The sequence below is a fragment of the Chrysochloris asiatica genome, unplaced genomic scaffold (genome assembly GCF_000296735.1).
Source record: "Chrysochloris asiatica unplaced genomic scaffold, ChrAsi1.0 scaffold00301, whole genome shotgun sequence".
NCBI lineage: Eukaryota > Metazoa > Chordata > Mammalia > Afrosoricida > Chrysochloridae > Chrysochloris > Chrysochloris asiatica.
The window spans coordinates 2462695-2486480 of record NW_006408819.1 but is presented as its reverse complement, the minus strand read 5'-3'; the positions used below and the strand labels follow the sequence as shown (position 1 = coordinate 2486480).

Below are 23786 nucleotides of genomic sequence, written 5' to 3'. Positions count from 1 at the left end.
TTTTTTTTTTTTTTCAATTATAAATTTTCTAAAATGCTTCTAATACTCTTATAAACTTTGCAAAGTTCTTTCCTTGATTTCCTTTATCATTTGTTTATCCTTTACTCATGTGGGTAATCAGAGGTCATACAAGTTTTCAATAAGAAAATCTTAAACTGGAGATATCAACCCACTGTTGTTGGGTTAAGTGCCACCAAGTCGGTTCCCACTTCTAGTGATCTTGTATAGGGTTTCCAAGGAGTGGCTGGTGGGTTAGCAGTCCCTTGCTTATCCTACAGCCAATTAGTGAGTCAGAAGCAGTTCCTTAGTCTACAGTGTTAAGTGTCTTGAGTCGATCTCTCTTGAGATATAAGAGAGATCATAAAACAAGCAAGCAAGAGAAGCAGAGATGGGAAAGAGAAGGTGCCCCATGAAGTTCACCCAGGAGCAAACAATTTCGAGAGAAAGCTTTTCCCTAGAGCTGGAGCCTGAATTCAGACCTGGGAGTCCTGGTATGGTGCTTCAGGATAATGCACTAGACTGCAAGGTCAGTTTCAGCCTAAAGGTCTGCTGTTCAAACCCACCAGCCACTTCCCAGAAACCTTATACAAGGTCACGCTATGAGTCGGGACCAACTCAGTGGCACTTAACAACAACAACAAACTGTGAGGGAATACATTTCTGTTGTTACAGCCACCCACTTGTGGTATGAGGAACTTCAAAATGTTTATGGAACAAGTCCATGATTTTTGCATTTCATTTTTCTGTGAACTTTTTGAAGCCCCGTCATATTTCTGTTCTAGCAGCACTAGATAAGTAAGACAAAAGGTGTGTGTGTGTGTGCTTATGTGTGTGCTGGGCATGAGGGTGTGTATATTGGATTGGGGGGTGTACTACAACTTACTGTTGATCACAGTCAAAGCAGTTTAGCGATGTATTTGAGACAGTGGTCCAGAATGGAATACAGTGCATTTCTAGGTAGTGTAGGTATTCCTAGCCCACTGCCATCGAGTCAAGTCCAGCCTTTACAGTGAGCAGCCCGCTGCTTAACCCACTCTGCCTCCGTGGCTAATTCAGTGTTGATATTGTTGTTCAGTGCCTTTGAGTCAGTTCCGATTCATAGACATTCTGTGTAGGGTTCCTGAGGAGCACCTGGTGTCTTTAAATCACCTACCTTAAGGAGCTCTGGTGGCGTAGTGGTTACAATTCGGGCTGCTAACCTCAAGGTCATCAGTTCGAAACTACCAGCTGTTACGTGGAAGACAGATGAGGCTTTCTGCTCCTGTAAAGATTTACAGCCTTGGAAACCCTATGCAGGGTTGCTTTGAGTGGGAACCGACTCCACGGCACATCACTACCACCTTGTGGTTAGTAGTCCGATGCTTATCCTACAGCAAAACAAAGTCATTTAAATCTCCCAGGGTGTTTAAAAAAAAAAAAAAAATCATGGGAAAATTGCATTTAAAGCTCATGAAATTTTCCCACAGGCTTTGGGAAGCCCTTTGCTATCTTTACAACTTTAGGCCTGCAGGATGTTGTGGTTGTTAGTTGCTATCGAATCTGCACAACAGAACGAAACACTGCCCGGTCCTGGGCCAATCACAATCGTTGCCACACTTGAACCCATTGGTGCTGCTATATTGCCAATCCATCTCGCTGGGGGTCTCCCTCGCCTTCTCTGACCCTCCACCGAACCTTCTTGAGTTGGGTGGGTGAAGGGCTTGAGTTTTTAACTGAGCTCATAGGATGAAGATTCACATAGGTGGAGGAGAGGAAAAGGAAAAGAGGTTGACACCGGGCTCCAGGTGCACCTCAGCCACCTCTGCCCCTGCACTGACTCGGCAGAGACCTTCTGGTGGGAGGCCCCGAGCAGCGGCCCATGCATCTCCTCCCACGTGCCTGCTTGGCAACCTGGAAAGTCAACTGAGGTGTATATGCTGCAGTGTTCTCGTCTCTAATGGCGATAATGCAAGCCCGGACCCCGTTGGGTTGTGGTGAGGATGAAATGAGTTCCAACTTGTTAAGTGCTTACAACAGTGCCTGGCACATAAGAAGTACCCAATAAATGCCAGCTGTTCTGTTATTAGCAGGCCGTTTTCTCAGCATGTGCAAAGAATAAGGATGATTGCCCCAACACAGATGGTTTCAAGAATATTAATAAGATAATTGTGATAATATGTATGACACTCTAAGCCATCTCAAAGAAAGATCCTATATAGAGAGTATTTTTCGTATTAATGAAGCAGTGCTTGTACCTTGGTAAAGGATTAGTTGAAAGTCTTTTCAATTTCACAGTATTAAACCCAGAAAGTATCTTAATAACTAGAAATGCAAAATAAGGGAGACAGGGCTATGTAACATACAGAGTTCTGAAAAAAGCGTTTTCCGCTTTGACTTTTGACTGTGTTCCAACTCATTAAAGCTTGGGGTTCTGCACTTTGCATAGCCCTTCACTGTCACAGGAGTGCCTAGTTGTTGGAATTCTGTGACTCACCATTATATAGTTGCAAAGATGTTATTTTTTAAAGATTGTATTTTCCATAAATTTGACCAGGAGAGCTGGCTCTAAACTCAAGAGCAAAGCAGCTGAGTCTAAAGGCCTTTCTTGTGAAGACTAGCAGCTTCCCCTGACTGGTAGAGGGGGCATGGCTGGCGTCACATTTTATCTTACAGAACATAGAAAGAGAGAAGGGAACAGAGAAAGAGGGACCTCAATACCACCAAGAAAGAAAAGCCAGAAACTGTATGTCATTTGGACCTGAGGTCCCTGCGCCGAGAACCTCCTAGACTCGGGGGAAGATTGATGCCAAGACACATGGAGATCTCCACAGACGGTGACTGAAGACAAGGACTTTCCTCCAGAGCCAGCATATAGAGAAAGCTTTCCCCTAGAACTGGTGCCCTGACTTCAGACTTCTAGCCTCCTAAACAAAGAATGAATTTCTGTTTGTCCAAGCTATCCACTTGTGGTATGTCTATTATAGCCATACTCGAGAGCTAAGACAGAATTTAGCATGGTGGCTCTGTAGGATACACACTGGGCTGTGAATCACAAGGTCAGTGATTCGAGCTCAGCAGTCACTCCATGGAAGAAGGATGAGGCTCTTTGCTCCGGCAAAGATTTGCAGCCTCGGAAACCCAATACAGAGTTGTTATGAGTTGGAAACTATTCAACAGCACTTAACAATGACAACAGAGAGCTAAGACAGAATTGAGTCTTGGAAACAGCAGCATCTTTGAGAGCAGGCCTCATAAGTATTTGCAGGGGTTTGTTACTGCTGCCTCGGGTTTTTGTAATCTTTAGAGTTATTTTTGCCCAGCTTTGGTGAACCACATCAAACCCTGTCCTATGCTTAAGCACTGGACTGTATCTAGCTTGTCTGCGTTCTTGCATTACTCCAATTTTGCCTACTTGTAATAACACCAACAAAAAGATAAAAATTAGTGATGTGACCGTGGGGGTGGGGGGGTGGGGAGGGATGACATGCAAGGTATACCCTTTCGCTGGGGGATGATGCATGGACGGGATGGTAACTAAGGCAATGAAACGATGTAGGATAGAATGAATGTGTAACTAATGTTCCCCCATGTAAAGTATCACTCAGTACACAATGAAACATTCAAAAAATAATAATAATAATAATAATTAGTGATGTGGATTAAACCTGTTGTTAGGAAGTTGATTCTGACTCCCAGTAACTTCATAGGACCCATTAGGACTGTGCCACAGGGTTTCCCAGGCAGTCAGCCTTCACAAAATGAGGCTGCCTCATCTTTCTTCCCTAGAGCAGCTGATACGAACCTGTTGACCTTCAGCTTGACAGCCAAGCGCATAATCACTGTGCCACATGGCACATTCAGTAATGTGGGCTATGGGGTACAAATCTCTTGATTTGCATGAGAGGTTTAGAATATCCTACAAGTACAAAATTAGCAGAGTAGGGTACTTGTTTATTTGCTTTCATTTTTTTCCCCCTCTTTATGAGTGACAAAATGTTCATCAACTGCCTGGAGATTTTCAATGAAATTGGAATTTACTGGACCTTTACTTTCCAAGCAAATTAAAGAATTAATGTTGCTGTTGTTAAGTGCCTTTGAGTCAGTTCTGACCCATAGTGACCCTGTACAGGGTTTCCAAGGAGTGGCTTGTGAGCTTGAACCACCGACCTTGTGGTTCAAACCAACTTTGCAGTCCACCGCATTAACCCACAGCATCATACCAGGACTCCAAAGAATTAATAGATTAAAGACAATACCTTTTTTTAAAAATGTGAATTGAAATTAGAAGGCTACACGCACACGCGCGCACACACACACACACACACACACACAGCCTTGACATAGCCTTAAGGCTGCAGTGTGTCTTAGATTACTATTTTCTTTTGGTCCAGAACGTTCTTTTCTTGAATCAACAGTAAACTTGGCTAATTGAGGGTCATGCTTTCGATCTTTGCTCTTTGTGCTTCCTCCAAGACTTTGCCCTGTTCTCTTCAGTCTCTCTCTCTCCACTTCCTTCTTCCTTTTGTCCTTTGAACGGATTCAGTTCTTCTCCCCACTACCTATCTTCTGGAACTGTTGTCCCATATGGACCTTCCCCAGTATTGCCTTATGTGCAGGACTTCAAATTGGTTTCTAACTGATTGATTCTTGGCCAATGCAGTGAAATCAGAACAGGCTGAAATTTAAATCTGGGTGTACCAGAACAATAACTGGAAAGGAGGAAAATTATGGGTCCAAGCCCTAGAATAGGAGAAGCATAGTGAGCCTTTTCAGGAGTCTCATGTGGGAGGTTGGATTGTTGCCAGACTGTGAGAGCCGCACACGTTCAAAGTGGTGAGTAGCTGCCATCTTTCAGTGGGGGCACTGTTCTTAACTCCTCTACCAGTCAAGAGATTCAGTTGCTATGCAACACACATGCTGCCCTTGTTATCTTAAGAGGGAGATTCAGTTTCTAGCAACATGTTCACCTGTTATTTTCCCATTCCAATTATCATTCCAGTATATCCAAATGTTACAGATTCATGTCCATCAGTTAGTTGGCCATATTGAACCAGTAAGAACCAATACAAAACCCTGCATATGTGTCAGAAGTGTTATGTTTACTCCCTGTATTTTTTTCTGTATCTGCTTAAATCTTGTAATAGGATTACTAACCATCCCACTCAATTAAAACTATTCTTTTGAAAGTTACTCAAAACCTTGCAAGTTATGAATATTAGCACTATCACTTGATTTTCTTGACTGCCCCGTCTGTTCATAATTTTTTTTAATGTTGAGTAAATATCAAAGAATATGTTAAAATTTTATTGACTATAAAGAAGAAGTCCTGGTGTGGCACTGTGGGTTAATGCGCCAGACTGCAAAGTCATTTGAACTGCAAGGTCTATGGTTCAGGCTCAGCAGCTGCTCCTTGGAAGCCCTCTACAGGGTTGCTATGGGTCAGGAAACTTGAATGCTGCATAATGTCTTCAGTTTTATCTTTCACTTCACCATATCTCTCTTCGGCTATGCTTGATCTACGCTTAAACCCATTACCTGAGTGAGTATCTGTGTCAGATATTAAATATTTCACTTATAGAAGTTCTATTTAATTCTTGTTAAAATTTGTTTGGCTATTGTTCAGTGTCTCCGTTTCTCTGCTGCTATTTTCAGCCCCCTCTTTTATTCCTTGAAACCTACTGTTGCTGTTGTTAAGTGTTGTTTAGTCAATTCCGACTCATAGCCATCCTGCATAGGATTTCCAAGGAGCAGCTGGTGAGCTTGAGCCTGTGGTTCAAACCAATTTTGCGGTCCACTGCTTTATGGCACAGCCCTGCACCAGGCTACATTGTTGTTGTCGTTGTGAAGTACCGTCGAGTCAGTTCCGACCCATAGCGACCCTGTATAGGGTTTCTGAGGAGCAGCTGGTGAGCTTGAACTGCTGACCTTGCAGTTCAAACGGCTTTGCAGTCTGACGCATTAACCCACAGCGCCACACACATTAGGCATCATTTATATAACACGCTTAATGATTACCATTATTCAGAGTCTTTGTAGCCCCTTTCTACCACAGGTGGTGACTTCTGCAGGCTTGTGGTGTTTTGTTTCCTGGTATGGTTTGTGATTATTGACCGTGGACTCATATTTCTTGAAACTTTTTCCTGCGGGAATGCTTTGAGGTCTAGAGTGAAGCCATCGTGGAGCACTAACAACTTGGGTTCATTTTTTAAATTAAAGTTGTTCTGACCATCCAAGTTTTATGAACTTTGGCTGCTAACGACTTGAGGGTTGACCTGTGGCTACACATTTCCAGTTCAAGAGAAGGATGGAGATTTTGTCCTCCCTTGCCCTCAGTTGGTAGTACCACTGGGAAGCCCAACCTTTAGTGAAGAAGGTTTCCTATTTGACTCCCCATTTGGGATGGACCCAGGCCTTTATGTCCTAACTCCTATGCCCCAAGAGGCCCTGAACATTCGTTGTTTGAGTGCCTTGAAAGTAAAAGCCAACATTCTTTTCTTGCTTGTCTGTGTTCCTCTTTGTGGTTAGATTTTGTCTTTTGAGTCTTTATTTCTCCCCAGTCAATTCATTCATGTATGTTTCAAAATGATTTCTGTTCTATCCAGCATGGATAGATATTTTCAACACAAGTCTCAGTTGTGGCATCTAGGCCATCCTACTTCTAGACACCTTGCCCTCTTTTTTTGAAATTTAACTTTCTTAGTACCTTCCAAGATCTCAATTTCCTGGTCCTTTTCTTCTGGCTCTTCTGCTCCCTTCTGCCTTCTAAATTTGGGTCTTCTGGAAAATCTGTCCTTCCTCCTCCTCTTCTATATGCTGCCCTCCTCGTGAGCTTTCTCGCTCTCATGTCTCAGAAACCTTTGTGTTTCTCAGTATGATTTCCAAATCTCTAGCTTCATGTCTCCTCTTAAGTGCTAGGTAACTTCTACTGACTCCTATACTTTTATTTAAAATGAATCACTCACTTCACCCCAAACCCTCCTCTTTTCTGCTCCCAATTGCTTTTAATGGTCTCCTTCTCCTCGGTTTGCCTTTGAAATTGAGATCACCAATGTTATTAAAGCTGGGAGCATCTTCCTCTCAAATCTGACCTCATTTGAGAAGGAACTATAAGGGAAAATCAGCACATTTTGTTGATTGCCTACATATGCCTATGAAGGGGGGAATGAGATGATGGAGAGGGATGGATTGAGATGAGGAAGGCAGGAGGGGAATTGAGAAGAGGCGGCCAGTTCCCTTATGGATGTACTGAGTTACAAGTGCATATGCAAAGCCAGGTGTATATGTCTAGGAGGCCTGGATGTGATCAGTGGTCCAAATTGCCCAGAGGTAAAAATAAGGTGAGAAGAAGTTATGAGTGTGGACAAAGAGTCAAGAGCCATCTGTTTCCAGATGATTGCAGATGGCATTTTACTTACTTTTGTGGTCATTCCTTGAATTAATGAATATTTTAAAAATTGATGATATGTATATATATACTAGTGTGGCACTGTGGAATAATGCACTGGACCATAAGGTCAGTTTGAACAGAAAGGTTGGTGGTTCATATCCACCCAGAGACCTGGAAGCCTGCTTCCAAAAGTTCACAGCCTTGAAAGCCCTATGGAACAGATCTACTCTACACACATGGGATCACCAGGAGTCAGAATCAACAACAAAAACATACACATGAACATGCACACTTATGTTGTTTATTGTGGTTATGTGACATCCCGTTGACTCTTAGTAGTGACCCTGTACACAACAGAACAAAACACTGCTTGGTCTTGTGGCATCCTCACAGTTCTTGTGGCACGGCCACAGTGCCAAACTATCTCTTTTTCACTAACCTTCCACTTTACTATGCATGATGTCCTTCTCCAGGGACTGTCCGAAGGATGGCATGTAAGGAGCATTCTGGCTGCACTTCGTCCATCACAGATTTGTGTGTTTTTCTCGAACAGTAGACTTCTGATGCATCGCTTTTTCTACTGCCTTCCCTGTTCACTGTCCAATTTTCACATGCATATCAAACTGACACCTTTGCTCTTGAACACTTTAAAGGGGTTTTGTACAGCAGATTGGCTGAATACAATATGTCGTTTGATTTTTTTGACTGCTGCTTCCATGAACATTGATTGTGGATTCAGCAAAATGAAGTCTTTGACAATATCATTTTTTTTTTCATTGATCACATTATTATTTATTGGCTCAGTTGTAAGGTTTTCTTTACATTGAGGTGCAACCCATACTGAAGGCTGTGGTCTTTAATCTTCATCATTAAGCATTCCAAGTCTTTTTTGCTTTCAACAAGCAAGGTTGTATTATCTGCACATTGTAAGCGAATCTTCCTCCAATCCTGATGCCAAATTCTTTTTCATATAATCCAGCTTCTCAAATTATTAATCATCATACAGATTGAATAAGTATGGTGAAAGAATACAATCCTGGTATACACCTTTTCTGATTTATAACCATTCAGTATCCCTTTGTTCTCTTCTAATGACAGCCTCATGGTGTATGTGCAAGTTTCTCATGAGCACAATTAAGTTTTCTGGAATATCCATTCTTTGCAATGTTATCCGTAGTTTGTCAGGATCCACACATAGTGAATAAAGCACAAGTAAGCATTTTTCTGACAATCTCTACTCTCTGCCGAGATCCATCTAATATCAGCAATGACATCTCTTGTTCCATGCTCTCTTCTTAATCTGGATGGAATTTCTCCCAGTTCACCATTGTTGTTCTCTTACTACTATTTTTGAATTTTCCTCAGCAAAATTTTACTTGCGTGTTATATTAGTGATATTGTTTGATGATTTCTACATTCTGTTGGGTCACCTCTCTTTGGAATGTTCTTGTTGGTCAGTGCCACTGAGTTGGTTCCTACTCATAGAGACCTTGTATAGGGTTTATGAGGAGCAGCTGGTAAGTTTGAACCACTAATCTTGTAGTTCAAACCAATCATATGGTTGGTTCACTGCTTATCCTACTGCGCCACACCAGGGCTCCTCTGTATGTCTCTCTTTCAGTCAGTTGGCCAAATTTCTTGGCATAGATGAGTGAGTGCCGCCAGTGCTGCCTCAGTTTGTTGAAAGAATTTTTAAATTGTATTCTGTCAAATCCTGGAGTCTTGTTCTTTGCCAGTGCCTTTAATACATCTTGGACTTCTTCCTTCAGTACCATTGTCTCTTGATTGCATGCTATCTCTTGAAATGGTTGAAGATCAACCATTTTTGCAACAGTGACTCTTTATTCCTTTCATCTTTTATTTTTTTCTTCGAGTTTTTATTGTGAAATGAGTAATAGTTTACGTGAGGGAACATCGATTTTACACTCATCCTGTCATATTCGTTTCATTGAAATGATTAAAATCCCCTCCAGACATCATCACTCAACAGCATTTACTTCTATTCCATATGTTTATTTTTTTGAATGGGTACCAAAACACTCTGGAATATACAATCATACAAACAGCCAAAGGGCACAAACACACACCCTGCAAGCCTGCCCCCCAGCTGCCATCACACATTCCCTCTCCCTCCATGAGTCTAGAGTTCTCAGGTGCTCCATCTCTCCATGTCATCATCTCTGCCTCCATCCCTGGTGTCACCGATTCTCTGGGTAGGGTCCCACACTCCACTCCTGCTCTTCTCCCTTGATGGTCCCAGGGTCCTCTGCTCCGGGACTATAACATCAACCACTCACCCCTTTTTGCTACAAAACTTACCTTTACAGTTGCGACAGTCACAATTAGTCATGATAACAATTACTCACATGAGAGTACTGTCCCAATTTCCTTTCACCAGACCTGTCTGGACAGGATGAAAACCACTCAGTGGGGATTCTACCTTCCCCCTCCCCACATACTCTGAATCTAAACTCCCTCTTGAAAACTTGTAAGCCAGTCACTTCATGCCTTTACAGCCACCCCACCCCCACCCCCCATTTTAGGTAGCCATTGTCTAAGTTGCCCGTCCTGATCAACCCTGTTTACAGAGGGAATGGGAACGATCCTTGCTATGTAGATTCTTTCCCTCTTGGTTGGTATTTTCACCTACTACATCCATAAGTATAGGTCAAGTTCATCAGATTGTAGCAATTTACACTTGTTTCCTTTTAAAAAAAAAATTTTTTTTTTTTCTTCCCCTCTCTTTTACTTCCTCTACTCTGGTTCTGAACATCCAGCCATTGAACCTAGGTCCAATGGACACTATCTGCAAGTTTGAGTGCCCTTCAACATATCCCCTCACTTCATATCAACTGGACGCTTCACTCTCAGCTGTAGCCCTCTATGGCTATGTCCTTGTCCATGGGTTCAGGAGTTCCCAGGTCTCACCGTACTTTGGGCCAACCAGCTCTCACCATACTCCAGGTCGATGGGGATCTATGTAACTTGGTCGGACTCAGCCCACCTCTTCATTGCTACTTTTCCCCCACTTCCTCTTACCAGTAGACCAAAGTGCCTGCTTGTGTATTCCATTTGAGTTTCAACCTTGGTAAGGGGTTTGTCCTGAAGGGACTTCATTGCTTGTCTTGATGGCTCCCCAGTGAAAAACTTGCTTGTTCTTGTAGTAACCAGTCAGACTGCCATTTTTGTTTCAGATTTTACCTGCTAGCCTTCCTTTCAAGAAGTATCTTCTGTTCCCCTAACTGCTCCAGGCTGGTCTGCTTGCCTTTTCAAGTGAACATTTCCCACCGCAGAAGGTTCTGGACAGGGATCAGGATTCTACCTAAGGTCTTATACTCTACAAAGGCTCTGCAAGAGGCCTCTTTCAGTGGGCAAGCTCTAGCACTCCTTTTAGGTATTCCAATCAGTTATAGGCTGAAGGCGGGCTTACAGACTTTCTATAATCATGTTTCTGGGTATTCCTTTTTAATCCCCTTCATGTGTCTATTGTAAAATAGTAGGCAAGGGAAACCAATATTCATAGGACAGTCAAGCATCTTAAGACTATTTTCCCTATTTTCCCATTCAGACTATGCCTCAATCCCTGTATCACAGAGCCCTTTTGTTCCAAGGTTGAGCATACATCACCATTTAGCCGATGCAAGCCTGCATAAGTGTTCTCCTATCTACCTTGTTTTTCCACCCCCTCCCCCTTCTTGTGTATTGCCCACCTCAACTCCTGAACTGTGATGTGTCTGCCCCCTACTCTCTGCTTTACCATGCCCTCCCTCCCCCCCCACCCCCTTGTAACCAACAAAGAATTTTTCCTTTTTCCGTTTTTCTTCCTTTTAGTGTGGGTATCTTTTCTTAAGCTTTTGCAGTAATGGTCTTATGCAATATTTCTCCTTTTGTGACTGACTAATGTCCTCAAGGTTCATCCATGTTATGGTGGTGGTTTGCAACTTCCTTGTTATTTATCAAGGTATCATAATACTCCATTGTGTGTATGTACCAAAGTTTGTTTATCCATTCTTCCTTTGATGGGCACTTAGGCTGTCTCCATCTTTTTGCTGTTATAAATAGTGCTGCTATGAACATTGGTATGCATATATCTATGCGTGTTATGGCTCGTATTTCTTGTGGGTAAATACCAAGTAGAGGAATTGCTGGATCATAAGGTATTTATATTTCCAACCTTCTGAGGAAGTGCTTTACTGTTTTCCAGAGTGGTTGGACCATTTTGCAGTTCCACCAGCAATGTAGGAAGGTCCCAGTCTCTCCACATCCTTGCCAGCATTTATTGTTCTCTGTTTGTTTTTAACTTCGCTGTTATTGCTGGCGTGAGATGATATCTCATTGTTGTTTTGATTTCCATCCCTCTAATAGCTAATGATCATGAACATGATTTCATATGTTTGTTGGCTACCAGGATCTCCTCCTGGGTAAAGTGTCTGTTCATGTCCTATGCCCATTTTTTAATTGGGTTCCTTTCATCTTCTTTTGATGCTTTCTGCGTCATTCAATATTTTGCCTATAGAATCCTTCAATATTGCAAGTAAATGCTTTAATATTTTCTTAAGTTCTTTCAGCTTGAGAAATGGTGAGCATGTTCTTCCCTTTTGATTTTCTAACTTCATGTCTTTGCCCATTTCTTTATAATACTTGAGCTTGTCCTCTCAAGCTGCCCTTTGAAATTTTCTGTGCAGCTCTTTCACTTCCAGTAGCTATAGCTTCTCTATGCTGTAAAGCAAATTTCAGAGTCTCTTCTGACATCCATTTTGGTCTTGCTTTCTTTCCTATCTTTTTAATGACCTTTGCTTTCTTCTCATTATGATGTTTTTGATGTCATCCCACAACTTCTCTGATCTGTAGTTACTGTCAAATGGTTACAATCTTTTCTTGAGATGGCCTCTAAATTCACGTGGAGTATGTTCAAGGTCCAATTTTGGTACTTGTGGATTTGTTTTCATTTTCTTCAACTTGCATATGAGCAATTGATGGTCTGTTCCACAGATGTCCCCTGGCCTTGTTTTGGCTGATAAGTTGAGCTTCCCCGCTATCTCTTCCCATAGATGTAGTCAGTTTAGTCATGTGTATTCCACCTGGTGAGGTCCATGTGTATAGTCACCTTTTATGTTATTTTAAAAAGTTGTTTGTAATTAATAAGCCATTGGTCTTGCAAAATTCTGTCATGCGCTCTCTAGAATGGTTTAGATCCTCTTTGTTTCTAACCTTAGCATTAACACCACCAGTAATTATCAGTCCATCTTGATTGTATGTGAGATCAATTTCCGACTAAGGAATTTGGTTGTTGTTGTTATTAAGTGCCATTGAGTTGGTTCTTACCCTTTGTGACCCTATATATGGTTTCCAAAGAGTGACTGGTGAGCTTGAACTGCCAACCTTGTGGTTCAAACCAACTTTGCAGTCCAGCGCCACACAAAAAAAAGTTGTGTGAAATTGAATTCTTCAATTTCACCATCACTGGCTTTAGCCTTGGTGAATATGAACAGCAATGCAATGTTAACTGGTCTTACTTGTAGGGCTTATGGGTAGTTTCCTAACATGGACAACATTGTACTTCAAGATAGATCTTGAGATCTTTTTTTTGACAATGAATGTGGTGCCTTCTTCCTCAATTTGTTGTTCCTAGCAAATTGATTATATCTCATTAAAAATGGCCAATACTTGTCCTTTTCAGCTCACTAATGCCTAGGATATCCATCTTTATGCATTCCTTTTCATTTTTGACAACTTCTCATTTTCCAAGATTCATACTTCCTACATTCCAAAATCTGGTAATTTCTGGATGTTTGCATCTGTTTCTTGTCATGTTGCATTGTGCCTCATCAGCAAATGAAGGTCCTAAAAGCTTTGTTTCATTCATGTCATGAAGGTCAACTTTAGTTTGAGAGGTAGTTTTTCCCAGTTGTATTTTGAGTGCCTTTCAACCTGAGGAGTTCATCTTCTGGCAGTATATCTGACAACATTCTGCTGCTATTTATAGTGTTTTCTGTGACTCAACATTCCTTCTACCTTGTCTGTCTTAGTCTGGAATCTCTGCTGAAAACTGCTCACTATGGATGACCCTGTTGGTATTTAAAATACCGGTGGCTTAGCTTCCAGCATAATATTAAACATGCAAGCCACCACAGCACGTCAAGCTTGATGGCTGAGTAATGGATAACATACTCATGCTGCTGCTGTTCTATGCCGTGGACTTGGTTCTGACTCACAGCGACCCTTTATAGGGTTTCCGAGGCTGTAAATCTTAACGAGACTAGAAAGCCTCATCTTTCTCCTGCAGGGCAGCTGGTGGATTCAAACTGCTGACCTTTTGGTCAGCAGCCCAGCAAGTAAACCATTATGCTACCAGAACTCCTTATGCATACTTATACATGCATATATACATACAAATACATATGCATACACACCGGTGCTGGTGGTGGCGATGGTGTGCCGTCAGTTCCAACTCATAGTGGCCATGTATAGAGTTTCCGAGGCTGTAAATCTTTATGAGAGCAGAAAGCCTCATCTTTTTTCTGTGACGTGACTGGTGGATAAGAACTGCGGATCTTGAAGTTAACAGCCCAACATGTAACCTACTATGCCACCAGGCCTCCTTTGAAACACACTGGGGAGCTTCAAAAAGTTCCTAGAGAAATTCCATTTTTCTATGAACTTTTTTAAGCCCTTTCATATATTTATGATGGTTACTGAGACCCAGGAATATTAAGCACTTTCCCCAGCGTTACACATATTTAGTAAGTGATCAATTTCAGACTAAGGAAGTTGGTTGTTGTTGTTGCTGTTAAATGCCATTGAGTTAGTTCTTACCCTTGGTGGTGGTGGTGGTGGTGGTGGTGTGCCATGGAGTCAGTTCTGACCTTGAGGTTAGCAACCCGACTCATGATCACTATGCTACCAGAGCTCCTTACCCTTGAAAACCCTATATAGAGTTTCCAAAGAGTGGCTGGTGAGCTTGAACCTTGTGGTTCAAACTGACTTTGCAGTCCAGCACATTAACCCACAGCGCCACACAAGGAAGTTGGTAGAATTCTTCAATTTCACCATTATTGGCTATTTAGAGGAATTATTTACGCAAACCAAAGATAAGTGGGCATGTATGTACTAGCTGTCTTTGACCCATGAAATTTTTATCAGCTGTTTGGAGTAAATTAGTTTTGATGCAGTTCTGTGAATTAATTTAGTCACACTTAGAGCACTGACTGGCACGGAAGTGCTACTGAGAATTACAAACTTTGCCAGATTTCAGTACCTCTTTTTATGATTCTTCCTTAAATAATTTTAGTTTTTTCCCCTTCTAATATGAGCATTTTTTTTTTTTTTATAAAAGGGGTCTTGTTCCTTAAGTGTAATCTAAAAGATGAAAATGAAGCAATTACACAATGCTGCACCCTTAAATGGTAGCTAGAAGCTTTTTAAAAGGTCTTCAATTTCTGGAATCACATTAGGAGGGGAAAATGGTCCTTTTATATTCCTGTTCAAACAATGAAAAATTCTACCAGGAAAGAAGCAGGTAGTGGCTCTCTAAATCTTTAAGGTTAGGGAGCTCCATACAAAGGATCTGACCTTCCTCAAAGTAGCATGCGTCTAGTGTCTGTGCCATTGTGTGCTGACACCAGGCACATCATTTACAATGCTTTCAAATCTAAATAGCTTAGCAATTTGTTCCCCAGAACACTGTGAGCTTGCTTTTTCCTCTGTAATAGCCCCCATTTGAATGATATGTAATTTTTTGAAGTCTGGAAAAGGGAACCCCACTTCTGAACCAGGACATGCCAAGTGAGGTCTAGGGATCCTAAGCTGGGGGAAGGGGTTGTTGTGTAGCTCCCTGTATTCAAGGAAGGAAACTCAGGAATCGCTCAACATTCATAGATGTGCACAAGACAAAGAGTCCCACCTAGGTGTTTTTAGCAAATCAGGGTGTCTTTATATAGGTGCCATTTTAAATTAGCAGCTAATTAAGTGAAAGCTAAAAGCTGTTGTCATTTGGATTTTTACCCCACAAGACAAAACAATGGTAATTGCAGCTAAGTTAAAGTGACAAGGTCTAGTCCCTTTGTCAGAGCTGTTTCTATTCCAAGTGTGAAATCTGAGATTTTTCATCTCAACTTTGTCCTTTAACATTTTTCAAATGTTACACTGTGTTATTTTTAACCCAGAAAAAAAAACAAAAAAAAAAAACAGTACATGATTGCTGTTTGTCAGTCTCCATATGTGGCATGTCTTGATTTTAGTAGGAACTTGAAAAGATGAGATGCCCAAAGGTTAACAGCAGTAGCCTAGGTGATTCTGACCCCTTGCATCTCACAGTAAAACTGTGTTCGTGTGATTTTCAGTGGCAGTAGATTTCCAGGCCTCTGGATGGACTAGAACTTAGCTGGCAAGTGCATTTCACTAAGCATTCGTGCAACTCAGGGACTCTGCCCAAAACTAATATGAGGGGCTTCAAAACGTTCCTGGAAAACTTCCAAATCTCTTAATTCCGTTTTTCCACAGATATTTTGAAACCCCTTTTGCGTAGCGCAAAATAAAGGGATACCAGCTCACTTGATGGGATCAGGGCTGGACTTTAAAAGTGGGTATTGTATGATGTCAATTTCTGGGTGTTGATGTGTTTCAGTTATGTGCAATATTAGCATTGAATCTCCCCATGTTTTTCTTTGCATCTTCCTGTGAATCCATAATTGTTTCAAAATCAGATTTTTAGCAAAAGCCAAGCAGCTACCCTGACCCCCAAATACTTTGCCCACGTAGACCCCTAGGCTAGATTGATACTGGTTCTTGGGGGCAGTGAGGAGGGTCAAGGAAGGGGTACAGGTGTCTTTCATGTGTCCCTTGTAGGACCAGAGTACTCACCCTCTAGAGACTCTGGTTCAGGAGCGGTTAGAAGGGGACACGCAGTGGCTGGCAACCTGGAAAGTTGCCAGCCCTACCCCACTCTACTCCCATCCCACCCCAATTCTACAACAGGGGCCTTGTCAAAAGAGACCATTTGGGCTTACTGAACCATCAACCACCACACAAAAACAAGTTCTCTGTTCTCAGGCTATGGGCCTGGATCATTCTAGTGCTTTTTCAGACCCATGGAATGAACTTTCATATTACTTAACAAACACGATTAGATCCCTGCTCGATCAGCATACTGGACAATTCTCTCAGACCAGTTCTCTCCATCTGAGTAGTCCCACTCTCCACATAAAGGGTCAAGATGAGCCCCATGTTATAGTCAGGAATCTTTGTTGAAAATATCAACCCACTAATAAAGTTCCAATCAGACTCAAAGATGGAAAAACAAATGTAATCTCTGAGAGAGATGATACTATTAGCTAGGTTCTCACAGCTTTCAGACAGGAACAGTAGTTAGGCTTATGATGAGTGGCCACTGGCAGGGAATTTTGTACGTTGTGGTAATGAAGAATATTGAGAGTACCATGGAACTGCCAGAAAACCAAATATGTCAGGGCAGAGGTCCAACCAGAATGCTCCTTAGAAGTCAACATGGCAAGACTTTGTGTCTTGTACTTTGTACATATTATCAGGAGGGACGAGTCTCTGGAGAAGGACATCATGCTTGGTATAGTGGAAGGTCAGCAAAAGAGAGGAAGACCCCCCAACAAGATGCATTGGCACTGTGGCAGCAGCAGTGGGCTCAAGCTTAACAATTGTGAGGATGGCGCAGGACCGGGCCGTGCTTCGTTCTGTTATGCATAAGGTCACTGATGAGTAGGGACCACCTCAACAGCAGCGAAGACCAACAATAATGAAGTACAAGTGAATGAATTTTCTCATCCCTGCTTTAATTTTTCATTTTTATCATGACTAACTTTTATGTGACTTTTTTGAGAGCTTATGTTTTAAAATTCTTGGTTGGTTCTCCAAGTCTTTAAAGGGAAAAGCAAAATTTGAGATGCCTGGAAAGTAAAACCTGATACATTCAACTTCACAAAATATCATCATGGATTCTTTTGGAGTGTTTTCTTAAACCTGAGCAAAATCATTTTTGAGAAACTTAATTTTTAAAGAAAGTGTAGAACCTAAGTGTCAACAGGTAATGCTAACAAGAAGAAGAGGGGAAAAAAAAAAATCCTGTAATTGCAAGCAAATGTATTTGAATGTCTAGAAAGTGGGTTAGAGCCCTTGGTCTTTTCCACCTAAAGCTCTAATGTCTGACAAGACTAGGGCTATTCAACCACTATGTGGTTCATAGTTTTCCTATAAGAGTTGAGTTTCAAGCCTGGCTCTTAGCTTCAAGAGCTAGTAGGGATTTGGTGAGTAGCATCTGGGATCTTGAAAGCTCATGAGCGGCCATCTGAGTAGGGTGCAGGCCTCTCCATCTGTGGAAGAAAGAAGAGTGATGAGAATTGAAGCTGTTTGAAATCAACTAGTCCAGTGCAGCAGGTAAACATCAAGTCCAGGTACCATTACCAAGTGCTCTGAAAGGGATCACACTGGTAGCGTAGTAGTTACCAATCGGCCTGCTAATCTCACCGTCAGCAGTTCGAAACTACCAGCTGTTCCACGGGAGAAAGGTGAGGCTTTCTGTTCCCGTAAAGATTTACAACCTCGGAAACCCTGTACAGGGTCGCTATGAGTCGGAACTGACTCCACGGCATGTAACAACATCAAATAGAGTGGCAGAAAATGTGGAACAAAATTCAAAATTATAAAAACAAAGACCAGGCTTACCAGTCAGAAAGAGATTAGAGGAACCCGAGACTGTGGCGCTTGACCACCCTTCACTTCTGGAAAGGAACTCACTCACCCTCGCCCAATTTTCAGTCAAGCAGTACATAGGTATATAGGGGGGACAACAGTACTAGTAAGGTATGTTCACCGTGGGATGGTCAATCATTCCAAATCAAAAGGGCAGCATTTACCTAAGGACAAAGGTGAAAAGGGATGGGAAGGAGGGGGGAACGGAAATAGGAACCCCAGGGAGAAAGCAGGAGAACTGTGGTTGCATGGAAGGGATTGCATTCACTGAGAAGAAACAAGCTATGATTTGTTGATTGTAAAATCAATGATCTTGTCTTTTAACCTTCACTCAATTCACAGTATAAAGGTTTTTTTTTTTTTTAAAAAAAAAAAAAAGCTAATAGGGAGCTGTTTCTGTCAGAGTTCTTCTGCACAGGTTTCTAGTTCCTAGCGATCATTCCGAATGTGAAGTGTTGTTTTGAACGAGATTTCCTGAGTAATACCACTTCATAGCTAGCATAGGGACGTTGACTTATTCTTCTGTTAGGAACATGTTTTTAATGTTGCTTGTGTGTGGAATTCTCTTAAATCATCTATACTGAGAAAAGTGACAGAGAGAATTTTGGTGTTGGTCATGGCCACTTTGCTTTCATCTTAAGATAATTTTATAAATGTGTGTTCACCAGTCATTTTCATGTAGATGCAAGATAGCATCTGAAGCAAAAATGGAGTTGCTTTTAATATTAGTGATGGAGAAATAAGAAGTTGCATTAAAAATGCTGCTAGTATTTTCTGAATCTGATCGATTTTCTGGATAGAAAGCTTTATCTGAGCCTTTGATTTCGCAACTTCATTAGTTGTTTTTTACACTACCCAGAGCTCATACAACCGTGTATTCTTCCTTTGAGCTTTATGAGAAAGATGCAATTAACAAAACAAATGATTACCATGTTGAAATCCAGCTTCAGTCGATTCTAGGATTGTTTTAGAGTTAATGTCAGCATAGCCCTATGTGTCAGACCACCTGCATCTAGAAGTATGTCAACAGTCCAGTGCTCTGCTATAGTTACCAGGTACTGATCAGTGTAGCATTGGGTATTTAGTGTGATGCTACGTCACCAAGGAAATGCTTCAATATGTGCCTTAGCCTCTGTTTATAGAGAAAGAACACCAGACATTTGAATGGTATTCTCAAGAAAAGTCCTATATGTTATACTTCAGTTACCAGGAATTGCTTGTTTTCCCAGTGGTGCTGAATACTTAAGCATCACTGTGGATTCAGTGTTGGGCAGAAGGCTCTGCCAGTTGCTCAGCTAGGTCAGTGTGCCTTGCAGCAGGAACTACACAACACTCAGGCCTAGCGCTGCCAGGCTGGAGGCCAGCTGAAGGTGCCTGGTGTCTTGGAAAGCTCAAAACTATCTTGAAAGCAAGTTCTTAATCCATTTTCACTTTAACACCTCTTGACATTCAAATACAGACAACTGCTGGTGCTTAGCAATGCTGTTCCAGAAATCTACTGTAATATGGAGGAGGGAACAGCAGACTTCAATGTGGCCGACTGATAGCAGAAGGATAATGGGTGGAGAGGAAGCTACTTGGAGGAAGACACAGTGTTTCTAGAAAAAAAAAGTTGTGTAGGAGCGGTGTGGGCTTCACATTTTCATTCAGTCAACAATTATGTGTTCTGCCTACTCTGCTGGTGACATAGGATGTGAGCAAAACAAGTATCTGTCTCTCACGGAGCCTGCAGTCTAGGAGGAGGGATCGGTGTGGGGGTAGGAGGTTCAACAGTCAACAAATAAATAAGTGAATGTATGATATGTCAAATGGTCAGAAATTATGGAAATGAAATGAGAAAGGGGAGTGATGTGTCATTACGAAGGAGGGGAGAGTTATTTTCTGTAGGGTTTTAGGGAAGGGCTCATTGATTACAGCTACATTTGCGCAGATACCTGAAAGAAGGGAGGAGGGAGCCATGAGGGAAAAGCATTCTAGAATGCCAGATGGAACCACGGGTACAAAGATCCTGAAATGGGTGTGTGGTTGGTGCATTTGGAGAGTGACAGGGAAAGCCTGGGTAGCTGGAGTAAAGTAAGTAAGGGAGAGAAGCAGAGATATGATGGGGAGGTGACCAGATGGCAAAGTGTCTCATAGGTCATTAGAAGGACTTCAGCTTTGACTCCAAGCGAGATGGAAAAACCCAGGAGGATTTATTTGGAGGCAGAGAAGTGACTTACCTAATCTCTGTTGTGACAGTATTACTCTGACTTAAAGGTATTGAAATCATTCAAGTGAGAGATGGTAGAGGTTTTCAACCATGGTTGGTAACAATGAGATGATGATGATGATTTGTAGGTTTTGGGCTTAATCAATTAGAAGGATGGGGAAGAGTGTGGGATGACCGAGATTGGTTAAGGGGAGTCAAGAGTTTGCTTTTGGATGAGCTAATTGCAAAGTTGTCAAGATGCAGGATTAGGCCGTGTCAGGATTCTCCAATGCTGCTGTAACAGACCACAAGTGGTAACTTTAACAAACAGAAATGTTGTTTCTCACAGTTTATGAGTCTAGAAGGTCAAATTCTTGGTGCTGGCTCTAGGAAAAGGCCCTTGTCTCTTCTGCTCTTCTGCTCTTGGGCCATCTCCATGTGGTTTGGCAGCTCTCTTCCTCCATCTGTGCCGCTTTCACTTGCTTGTTTAATCTCTTTTATATCGTAAAAGAGATTGACTCAAGATACACCCTACAATAATCCTGTTCCATTCACATAACAAAGACAACTGATTGCCAAATGGGATGACAACCACAGGCACAGAGGTTAGGATTTGTGACACTTTTTTTTCTTTGTTTGAGGGGGTGGGGGGGTTGTCGGGGGCACATCACTCCTTACCAGGCAGCTCGGGGGTAAGGTTGTAGAGTGGACATTTGACTATCCAAGTCTGGAGTTCAGAAAGTGTCCTGGATAGCAAAAGCTAGTGTGGAGTCACATGATAATTGGTCTTTGAAGCCATGGCAGTTTTCAGTGAACATGGATGGAGAAGGTGAGCCACGCAAAGTCTGAGCCTCTGGTCAGTTCAGGAACAAGACCTGGAATCCAAGTTCACAGAGATCAGCTAATGAAGAGTTCTCCTAATGGCCTGGTTTTTAACAGAAAAGCATTTCATGATTCCTTTTGGAAACAGCTGCACTATCGAAGAATCATTCCTGAATTGTCTTTTGATTTTCAGTGGCTTTTACCTGCTCTATTGCTTTTAGAGTACTTGCTTAAAAGTGAGTCCTGTGGTTTATGGAAACCTTCATTGTGAAAGAAAAAGACAGCATAATGCTAATATTCTTTAAAATCCACAGGAATTGTTTTTTTCTGGATTGGAAATCTGATTTTTGTGGAACACCATGTAAAACGACAGACTGAAGGAAATGTTTGTAGCCATAGAAATTCAAAGTTTCAAGAGTATATAATTGTTGTTTTTAAGTGCCAGAGTCCTTCTGAGTCATAGCTACTCTGTATCCCTGTATAGAGTTTCCAAGGAGCAGCTGGTGGGTTTGAACCTCCAGCTTTGTGATTAGCAGCCCAGCGCTTATCCTCCAGCATCACGCTAGTCAAGATAAACGTTTGTGTAGGCCTGGTCTGAATTTTACAATGTTTCTTTGTTAAAGTCTTAGTTTTCGTTGTGATTTCATGGTCGGCAAATCTGGTAACCTTTATTGTGTGAGAAATAATAGAATGCATATACTAATAGTTCTTTCACACTGAACCTTTTCTCCTCCTAGCCATTATTTGCATTTTCAAATGAAGAAAAGTTTCACGTGGATGGATGGCTGGTTTATGACCCAGTTGAAGAGTACAGACGACAGGTAAGTTGATTGTTATGCAGTGGATCACAAAACAGTGTCTCGTGACAGTATGTTGTTGCTCGTGCTCTTGGTGAAGATCTTCTGAATGGTAATAGTGTCATCCATATTTTGTAAAATATAGCTGCTTCTATCAATAGTCCTTACTTTATTACTATGTCGTTTATACGCTCACTCCATAACCATACTCAAGCTACATTGGAAGCTTGGTAGCTAAATTCTCTTTCATTCCCCTATATAAAGAACATCAGTTAAGCCTTATTTCGGAAATGAATGAAATTGTTGTCTAGGAAAAGTCAGGGCTCTGTACCTTTTTAGGAGTTAATTGTTCTTGTTTCTTTGTATATTTAAGAGCTTAACTATTACTGGAAGTTAGCTTTCAATTCAGTTCGCTACTGCTTGGCAAATTCAATTGAATTCAGTTGTACTTTCTGTGATGATTTATTTTGTGTGAAAGCTTTGATGAGCATAGGTTGTTATTGCCTGTACTGCTCTGTTACAGAAACATCGCTGACATGCATGCTGAGTTGCTATAGTAAAGGCAGGAGGCTTCAAAGAATGTTGCTCTTTAGGAACAAAGGTCTCTTGTGGCATTTTTGTGAAGAAGAGTCGTCACATAACCAGAGCCACACTTTGACCTCTGTTGTTGTGTGCCGTTGAGTCAGTTCTGACTCACAGCAAGCTTGTATAGGGTTTCCGAGAGTGGCTGGTGGGTTTGAAATGTTGACCTTGTGGTTACCAGTCCAGGGCTTATCCTACAGCATCGTACTTCTGGGATAACCACATCTATAGGACAACTAGAAATTTTATACTGGAAGTCTTCATCATTCTCATTCTACAAAACTCTTTGTTTATTGTTGTTGTCGTTATGTGCCGTGGAGTCGGTTCCGACTCATAGTGACCTTGTTAGAGGGTTTCTGAAGCTGTAAATCTTTACGGGAACAGAAAGCCTCATCTTTCTCCTGCGGAACAGCTGGTAGTTTCGAACTGCTGACCTTGTGGCTCACAGCCCAATTCGTAACCACTACGCTACCAGAGCTCCTTACACAGTTGGACAATGTGGTCAAATGAACTTGAGAATCAAATCAAGTCCAACTGCTTTGTATGAAAAATGACAGAACCCTACACTTAAGAGGAGTCCAGTTATGGTACTGTAGAAGCAGCACTGGACTGCTAACCTCAAGGTTGGTGGTTCAAGCCCACCAGTCGTTCCTCATAAACCCTATACAAGGTTGCTGAGTCTCAACCAACTCAGTGGCACTTAAGATAAACAGCTTTCGAAGAACCTTCTAGCTACCATTTCTGCCACCAAGCATGTGGATGATTTCCCTTCTTAGTCTTGACCAGTGGTGCGTGTGTTCAGTAGCTACTCTGATGTACTAGAATTTGGGTGGGAAACTGAGCTCTGGAACACTACTGCTGCCACAAAGAGATTGACACGATTCATCTTTCAAAGGCTGTGCCTACTTATCACCTTAATGGCCTCTGTTCTGGACCAGCTGTTAAGATGAAGAGGGAGCATTAAAACATAACATGTATTTTGGAGAACTCCATAGCATTATGTGTTAAAATATTTTTACTTGAATTTTGGACTGCTGTGGCACTGTAGGATAAGCACTGGACTACTAGCTGTAAGGTCAGTGGTACAAACCCACCAGCTGTTCCTTGTAAACCCTACACAGGGTCACTATGAGTTGGAACCAGCTCCTTGGCACGCAACAACATTGACAGTATCAAGACTCTTTTTAGGGTCAAAACTTCTGACTTGAAACAAACCAGTTTCTGACTTTATGGTTGCATGCATATATGAACTGTCGACGTGATTCTGTTGTAGACTGCCATTATATTCAATCTTTTTTTCTTGTAACTTTCT

General features: G+C 41.7%; 1 protein-coding gene across 3 annotated transcripts in view; it reads left to right on the top strand.

Moving 5' to 3' along the window:
• The window catches only part of MTM1 (myotubularin 1), a 97602-nt gene that overhangs the window by 48054 nt on the left and 25762 nt on the right, over positions 1–23786 (top strand). For all 3 annotated transcript variants that reach the window (XM_006874777.1, XM_006874775.1, XM_006874776.1), the window contains one exon: positions 21833–21916. In XM_006874777.1, coding sequence (XP_006874839.1) covers positions 21833–21916 — 84 coding nt within the window. The remainder of the gene's footprint in view (positions 1–21832; positions 21917–23786) is intronic.